The sequence below is a fragment of the Vigna angularis genome, chromosome 5 (assembly GCF_016808095.1).
Source record: "Vigna angularis cultivar LongXiaoDou No.4 chromosome 5, ASM1680809v1, whole genome shotgun sequence".
Taxonomy (NCBI): Eukaryota; Viridiplantae; Streptophyta; class Magnoliopsida; order Fabales; family Fabaceae; genus Vigna; species Vigna angularis.
Genome location: NC_068974.1, coordinates 33396729 through 33406019, shown reverse-complemented (window position 1 = coordinate 33406019; position 9291 = coordinate 33396729). Strand labels below are relative to the sequence as shown.

At 29.7% G+C, this 9291-nt stretch overlaps 1 protein-coding gene across 2 annotated transcripts; it reads left to right on the top strand.

Moving 5' to 3' along the window:
* Positions 1–5322, top strand: LOC108322025 (lactoylglutathione lyase). Of its 2 annotated transcripts, none has more exons than XM_017553970.2 (9): positions 1–155; positions 433–552; positions 644–705; positions 2116–2176; positions 2385–2464; positions 2535–2605; positions 3197–3286; positions 4818–4938; positions 5096–5322. In XM_017553970.2, the coding sequence occupies exons 2-8, from the start codon at positions 460–462 to the stop codon at positions 4916–4918; spliced, it is 558 nt and encodes a 185-aa protein (XP_017409459.1). In that variant the 5' UTR covers positions 1–155; positions 433–459; the 3' UTR covers positions 4919–4938; positions 5096–5322. The 2 variants fall into 2 exon arrangements, with proteins under 2 accessions (XP_017409459.1, XP_017409458.1); XM_017553969.2 differs by lacking the exon at positions 1–155 and adding an exon at positions 165–338.
* The last annotated feature ends 3969 nt before the right edge of the window (positions 5323–9291 follow it).

Below are 9291 nucleotides of genomic sequence, written 5' to 3'. Positions count from 1 at the left end.
TAAAATAAAATATGAGAAAAGAAATGGGTGGTAAAAATCATTCATGGTAAGGTAATTTACAATTAAGCTTACTTAAATAGCCACAGGACAAAATGTGTTCATAATATCGAGTGTCTCTCTAGCAGTCTCATCCTCATCTACTTCAACGTCTCAAGGTACAGTTACTTTCTCTTCTCCCTCTCTCTCACTCTGAATTATTCATATAAATACCAAATCCACAAATGGCAACCACAGCTTCCTTACATCGCCTTTCTCGTCTCCGATTCATAGCCCATTCCCAACCCCTTCTATCACCTTTTTCAATTCCATCGTATTTCTCTCTCACCCCCAAAACCAAGGTTCCAAATCCCTCTTTTCAATCAATGCCTCACTCCTGTCCTATGCTTATATGGTTAATGCTTTCTTTTTCTTTTTCTTTTTCTTGTTTTTCAGAAATTGAATCGATTGCGATTCTTGTCAATGGCTTCGGGACCCAAGGAATCGCCCGCCAACAACCCCGGTCTGCATACAACTCCGGACGAAGCTACCAAGGGTTACATTATGCAGCAAACTGTTAGCCCTTTTATCTTTATGCTTATCATTATTATTATTATTATTTTTCAGGGGTTACCTTTTGACTTCTTAACTTTGGTTTTAATTGCAGATGTTTCGAATCAAGGACCCCGAAGTGAGCCTTGATTTCTATTCTCGCGTCTTGGGCATGTCGTGAGTTTTCTTTTTTGGATACAACCTTTTATTATGTTGGTTATTTATTTATTTTCTTTCTTGCTGCTTGAAAGTGAACCTAACCTTCTTCCGAACTGAGAGTAAATACCCAAATTGGTCCTTAGAATATGATACGTCTCTGATTAAAATTTACATGTAAATGGGTCATTGAAAAATCCATTTTGTTGCATATAAGTCTTTTGAGGGTATTTGATGTCCAAATATCAATTTTTCCTTATATTTGAAATGGAGGGACTTATGTGCAAAGAGATAAAATTTTCAGGAATTTATATATATGAAAATTTTAATGAGGAATCTATTAATCAAATCACTCTCGTGGACCAATTTGGATATTTACTCGCAAATCTAATTGGATTTTATTAGAATAAGACACTATCATCAATATCGGGGTCACATTAACATTCCCATTGAATGACAGAGGAAATAAAAATAGATAGAGAATATAAATAGAAATGATAGAAAATAAGAGTTAATTTGAAGCTATGAGCCTCATGCACACCACTTAAATGGTGTGTCCTACGTCCTACACTCATCGGACACTTAACATGCATATGACATGTAGTGTTTAATTTAAAAACATTTATTTTGGGTTTTTGACATAATTATGACATGACTCAAACACAAAGTTAACAAGGACAAATTACACTCATTTTTTAAAAACTCTTAAACTTGTAAATTTGTATTATGCTTATATAAATAAGTAACCAATCCCATATAATCATGAATATTTAGATTATATATGTATTAGTGGAAATGTTTTTATTTATTCTCCTATCATAGATAATGTGAATTTATTTAACGTTGTTAATTTGTCTTAAATGGATCTCGGCTAAAGTGTCTTTTTCAATGATGACGATGATCAAGAAGGGAATGAAATGTCTTAAATGAATTATATCTTCTTTTCACTTTTTTGATTTTAGATATGGATTAGATTACTTTTGTATTAGGTGACAATATGTTTAGATTGTTATATTTGACTAACTTTTTCTATACCTGATTTGGAATATTTCAATTGAAATGATTCATAATGATGTAATGTATATATTTGTGTCTCCATGTTCTACATTTTGGATATTACACGTGTCATATTGTCCAGTGTGTGTGTTAGTATCAGAGTTACAAAATATTGTTGAGTTTTTACCTTCTATAATAACTAGTCTAAAAGTTATATCTAAAATTATTTTTGATTAATTAGAACCAAAAAGATCTTTGTCCTGACACTCTATTAAAATTAAATTTGAACTAATATATTGTGTCTTGTGTAACGAATTCCTTGGTCTGTTTTTATATTCGCAAATATTGTGTCTGTGTCCAGATTCCTTTTTATTTAGAATTTTTTCTCGGTTGTCAATGCTATGAATGCTGATGACAGTTTGTTGGTTGGTTTAGTTTGCTTAAGAGGCTGGATTTTGTGGACATGAAGTTCAGCCTGTATTTTTTGGGCTATGAGGTATGACATATTTTTGAACCTATTTGTGGGTGAAAATTTAGTCCTGCTAATTGGAACACTGGATGTGGATTATGTATATACTGTGATGGCAATATTAAATCTTCTGTAAATAATTCTTACTGACAACTTTCTCTCAGCTCGTATACACAGTTTTTCTAATTTTTGTAGATATGCTCTTGATATTTTTCTTCCACCTTTTGTCTTTTAGGATACGTCAAAAGCTCCGAGTAATCCAGTTGATAAAACAGTTTGGACCTTTTCCCAGAAGGCTACAATTGAACTGACACAGTAAGGAATATAAACTTGTTTATTTCTTTATCCCAGCAGTCTCCTATCTAACAATCACAATAATGTACAGTAATTGGGGTACCGAAAGTGATCCAGAGTTCAAAGGATACCACAATGGAAATTCTGAACCTCGCGGCTTTGGTAGGTGTGATATTTCATTTAATTTAATTTGGTAATTGCCACGGTGCAGTTTGTACTATAAAGCCTTTTTATTTTCTTGATTTGGTGATTACAGATTGTTATCTCAGAAAAAAAGCTGAATTACTGGCTATCATTGCCCCTTGTAGTTACAAAATTTAGGTCCTTATATGATGCTTTGAGATAACATGTTTCATGAAATACAGAGTTGTAAACATCTTTTGTTAAAAAATTCTCGTGTGCACCTTAGCACAGTTGTTGGTTCTTTTAAAAATGTCTACAGAGACATTAATTTCATCAAATGATGAATTTCGTTGGTCTTCATCTTTTGAAATGTTTATAGTAACTAAACGATGTTAGATCCTGTGAAAATATCCAATGTTATCTTTATTTTAGCATACCTATGAATATCTTATGTGTTAGTGTCTGAATTTCCTCGCCATCTATTAGGATTGGCTACCATATTTCCATATCACATGATTTTGTTTTCCTTTTTAATTAGGATTATGATTAGCATAAAAAAGGGTTAGTACTCTGTTTTTTTGGATTAATAGGGGATTGAATTCTGATAGTAAATTGTCTTTCTGATTACAGGACACATTGGCATAACTGTTGATGACACAGTAAAGGCATGTGAAAGATTTCAGAATCTGGGAGTTGAGTTTGTTAAGAAACCAGATGAAGGTAACAAATTTCTTTAGTTTTCAATTTATTCTAGCTTTCTAGTGGTTCTCATGTACATTTTCGAATATATTGTCATTTTTAACATCTATGAATTGTTTGTGTTTTATGTCTGTTGTACAATACAGGACAACATGAATTCCTTTTGTTTCATGCAGAATAATATATTATTATATTCTTTTGTGGTCTGTATGATTCAAGTGCTTGATGACATCTATATTTAATTCTAGAGAGGTGCATGGATAACCTGAGTATGAAATATTAAAAAGCTTGGGTTTGAGTTGAATAAGCTAGACATAGTATATTACTCTGTAGTTCTCAATCTGTCATTCATATCGGGGTTACTTGGAATTGAAAGTAAATATCCAAAAAATGCGTTTAATTTGTTGAAAAACCTTCCTTGCCTTGGTTGAAAAACTCCTGCGTGTTAAAGTAGTAGGCCCCGCAGGGAGAGGCCTAACCTGGAAAGAAGTCATCAGTCTTTTGGCACCACAAGTGAAACGAATGCACTGTGACATCGTCATGCTGATGAAGGCGAGGTGGAGCTGTTCAGCTGGTTTGCTTTGCTGCTTAGAAATACTAAAACTTGTCTGCCTTTGCATCCACTCTATTTGATCAGCACCTTCAGATGCTGCTGCGAATCTTTCCCACCAGCTTTGTATCCATGATCGTCTGAACTCTTCTAGTGCTGTTGTTCGTGCACCAACACACTGTTCTGCTCTGTCTCAGAGTCATCATTGTCATCACCCCAACACTTCCCGTGTTTTGAAGCCACCTTGGAGTTGCCGGATGCATTATGGGACCCTTTATTGGTGGAGCACAGAAAGAACAATTGTACAGTATCACGAAAAGAAAAACTACAGAGAATAAGAACCATCTCCTCACAAGTTTTGGTGTACGGTTGTGGTTTCAACTGTTATAAGTATTGCGATTATGTTATATATAGATTGATAAGACAACCTACCAGAATTACCAAATGCCTACGACAGTACCCCATCCCTTGCACTTTAACTTAATTATAACTAGATGAAAAAAACCTAAACAGAACAATGTTCCGTCCTAAACAAAAACTTTCTTCTCTCTATACGAGAAATGCAGTTGAAGGTATATATTATTAGGAGAAAAGATAGTAGGCTGGCTGTCATTATTACGCCTATTAATAAAAAGCAGTTAGGGAAATTAGGGTGATTGTATCTATTTAGGAATGCTGAACCTGTGGACAACAATTAGATTTTATTCTTATTGATCAATGGAATCACTCAGTTGACTTCTGTATGGATGCCGGTGCTACTGTGATCTGATTTTTGTGTTAGTGCAATGATTAAAGAAAATGGATCAAACTTTACTTGCACAGCTATCTGGAAGTGGGGCTGATAATTGTCGGCTGCAATTTTTTAGTAGCCTAGTAATGCACAAATGTTGAATGTTGATGGTAGATGTCGGAATTTTGCTGATTGCGTCAGACTTTTCCAGCATTACTACTGCTTCAAATATCACTGCCTAGTTTTCTTTATTTTTGAATTATTTTCTGCAGGGAAAATGAGAGGTATAGCATTCATCAAGGACCCTGATGGATACTGGATTGAAATCTTTGATCTAAAAGGAATAGAAAGTGTTACTCAAAGTGCATCTTAGGCTTAAGATACCCCCTTCAGGTACATACTCTGGTTTTCTATTCCGTTGCCTTTATTTTCCGGGCAAGCCCTTGAATGCAACTCTTTACCGAATACGATTTGTTTTGTCTCTCTCTTTGTTTAGGGCTAAGGGTTTCCTCATGTTTTTTGCTATGAAATCTTCTGATTGTTGTTGCAGGCCGGGGTCTTGTGTGATAAATTTTCATATCCCCACCGATTTTAACTGGGTCTTTTGCTCCTGAAGAGTCTGTAGTGTTTTTTAAGCTTCCCTTCAAGGATGAATAATGTTGTGAGACCAGAATAAATAAGGATTGTGGTGACTTCTACTTTTGCAATGGATGTATGATACAAGTATGCTTTCCAGAAAAGTAATAATATGTAAGAACGTTTGCTTTCCTGTGATTATGCATGACATCCTCTTACATTGGTTTTGCATATATTCTGCAATTGGCTCCTTTGCTAGGGTTGGATTAAGACTGAAAAACGCATTCTAGAATTGAATGAGAAGTACTCCAAGATCTTAGGGGTGTAGTAAAGTTCAAACTTTACCATAGTTGTATAGCTATTAATAATAGCGGAGAAACCCAACCTCACCCATGCTTCAATGCTAGGAACTCGCAAGAAATTTGTCGGACTTTTATATAGTTCTCATAATTATATATGTTAAATTAATAAGTAACAAATAAATAAAAAGTTAATAATTAAATTCAATTTTTAGTTTAATGTGGAATTGTTTGTTTGTTATCTTGCTATTATAATTTGTTTTCATAATCATAGAAGATGGAGGTATAAAAATAACATCTGAACTCAAACATATATAAATATATACAGTAATAGTAAATTATTTGTGAAGATGGGACGAGAAGTTAAATTGCCTCACTTGATTAAAAGCAATTTTTTCCCCTTCCCAATCTCGCTAGGGATTATTAGACGGGGAACCATAGAATAATCAGTTGCCATATCTAATGCGTGCTCAAATTAGAGGATTCCTTGACCAGAAAAAAGAAAAGTTTCTTCAGAAGTAACTACTTTATATGATTTCAAATGAAATAAAATTCATTCTAACCTAATTATATAATAAACATATAGATAGTAATTTTTGTATAATAATTGAATTTAGTTAAGAAAATAATTTTATAGTTAATCATATGAATATTATGAACAAATATTTTATACAAGTTACTATTTGCTTAAATAGTAGATATCTTACACCATTTGCTTGAAAACATATCTGCGAACTGTAAAATAGTTTTATGATTATTTACTGTCAGAAATTTCAAAAGTAACCAGATTTAGACTGTTTTTATCAGAAATTCTGGAATGGTTGTTTCACCCTCACCCCTAATCATTTTATCTTGCACTTCCAATTTTTTTTTTAATTTCAAAACTGTCCTTGCAATTTTTTTAAAATTTCAAAATTAATTTTTTTTATATTAATGTTATAATTATTATTGTTATCTTATAAATAACAAAAATTATTGATTATGAGAAATTTTTTCTAAGAAAAAAATAAAGACGTAAGAATACATCTTAAGTATTTTATCCCAATTATTGTTTAATTGTATTGAATCAATGTGTCCAATGAAAAAATATAAACTCAACTCATCTCAATTTATTAGAACTTAGTTGGATTGATTAACAATTGGATTCAACTCAATTATACTCACTTTTATTAAGAACTCTTACAAGCTTGGATATAGTTGTAATTTGATATCCTTTGGTTATAGTTTCATTAATAAAATATCATTGAATTTAATGTCCAATTTAAATTAATAAATGAAAATTTGATTTAGACTATGTTTGGATAAAATAGTTAAGAGGTGAGTCAGAAATTTCAAAAGTAACCAGATTTAGATTATATTTTTATCAGAAATTCTGGAATGGTTGTTTTACTTTCCAACCCTAATCATTTCATCCTGCACTTTCATTTTTTTTTCATTTCAAAACTATTTTTATAATTCAAAAACCTCTGCATTTAATTTGTGCTCATCGAATTTTAAAATTCGATTAAAGATTTCTCTTTATTGAATTTTAAAATTCAATGAGAAAAAGTAAGGTCATTTTTTAAAATTGGAGGTGTAGGATGAAATCATTAGAAGTGCAAGGGTGAAACAACCTTCTGGAATTGAGCATTTTATGTGGGTTAAGCTACAATTTGAGAAATTTTTCATGGGTGTTTCATCATGCACCTTTCTTTTCTTTTTTTCATTTTTTACCTCCAAAATTACAGATATAATCTTCAACCTTTCATTAATTTTTTTACTTTTTCTCTTATCTCTTCATTTATTGTACTCCTTTTATTTCTTAATCAGCTTTCGAAAAACGATTAAAAATTCAACTGTTTAAAGTTTGAAATACATTTAAAAACTAAATATAATTTTAACCAATATACTTCAAAATACGTTTAATGAAGAAATATATTTCGAAATACGTTTATGAAAAAACATATTTTAAAATACGTCTAATGACAAAATGTACTTCGAAATACGTTTATTTCTTAAGTTATTTTCTTTAAAAAAAAACATATTAAATTTAAAATAATAAAAATAAATAATAAAACAGGAAAAAGATTAACAAAATTTCAAATAAAAAATAACCAAATACAATTACAATATTTTAAAAAATCAAATAAAAAATTTCAAATAAAAAAAAACAACCAAATACAATTATAATATTTTAAAAAATTAAAAATAACAACTAAATAAAAAATATACTTTTTTGTTGCTTTAAAAATCAAATAAAAAATAAACGTATTTTGAAGTACGTTTATTTCTTAAACGTATTTTAAACTAGATTTATTTTTTAAACGTATTTCAAATTTTTCAAATTTCAAATTATTGAATTTTTAACTGATTTTCAAAATTTGATTAAAAAATAAAAAGAATTTCCGGATTTTATTTTCGGAATACACTAGACCAGTTTCAAATATATATTTTCGGAAGATACTAATCAATAATATAATGGATTTTATTTTCCAAAAATATATATTATCTCTCGGGAAACACGAATCCAGATACCAAATTTCCAGCATCCACCCATATTCTGGATAAAAAATTTCAAAAAATTACAAAATGTAACTTCAATTTATGAGTGATATTTTCATTCAGTATCAAACTTGGACATTACTTGATCCTACTTTTATGTTCAGTAAATTAACTATTTGTGTTCATCTAATAAAAAAATTGTTATATTCATTCATATTGACTATGGTTGTTAAGCTTATGAAAAAAAGAAAAAGTAATTTAGAAATATAAGTAAATTTTGTAAGTATTGAACAAGTATAAATAATTGAGAAAAAAAGAGAGTTATGTGTTGCGTGAAATGAAATAAGATACTCTATAAATGAAATTGAACAAACAAAAAGAACGTGTAATTAAAATTATAATACGGAAAAAAACTTCTTGAAAATAAATTGTGTAATCAAAATTGTGATAAAAAAGAAAATATTGTAGAGATTTATGTGTTTTAGATGTATTTGATTTAATAAAATATTATATGTTTGTGTTTTCTGAAATACACTACATTTGAATGTAATAGCACAGTATTATCAAAGTTATAAAAAAAAAGAGTTTAGAAATCTAAGTTAATTATGTGAATATTGAATAAGTGAAAACTTGTGAGAAAAAGTGATAACATGACATAAAAAAACATGACTTCCAAGTGTTCTCATGTCAATTTATGAAATGCATAAATTTGACAATTTTACTATCGTGATGATTTTTATAAAACTTAAAATTCATACATTTGAATTTTAAGAGAGTTCATAACACTTGAAAATATCAGTTTGTTTGATATTGATTGGAATTGAAAATATTTAAATATATTTTACGATTGAAATAAATATTTATTTATTTTTCTTATGGTAAATCATATATTCTTTATTAAGTTAGAAAATAAAGAACTTCAAAATCAAATTATTAGCACGGAGAGATCTATTGAGAACATTAACAAACCGTCATGACAGGTAAATATCAGAAAGTATTTTTATTTTATAAAATAAATGACGACAAATACATAATATATTTCGTAAACCATAATCCTAAACTTTAAATTCAAAAAGTATGAATTACTTGTTATATATATATATATATATATATATATATATATATATATATATATATTATTTTTTGTTTGGAATGTCTTCATGAAATATTTGGTAAGTTTGTTGTCAAAGAATATAGGTGCATCACTTTTAAAATAACTTTAAATCATGTGAAAAGCAATAAAATTGTAACTTTATACGAATTTTATACTGTGCAGGGGTATAGAAAGAAGAGTCTGAATTGTAAAGACACTCTGTTCTGTTTGCTGAGACATTGTATAATTGGGCCTTTTGCGTGGTTTGGGCCACACTTGAGAAATTTCTTTTCTAAA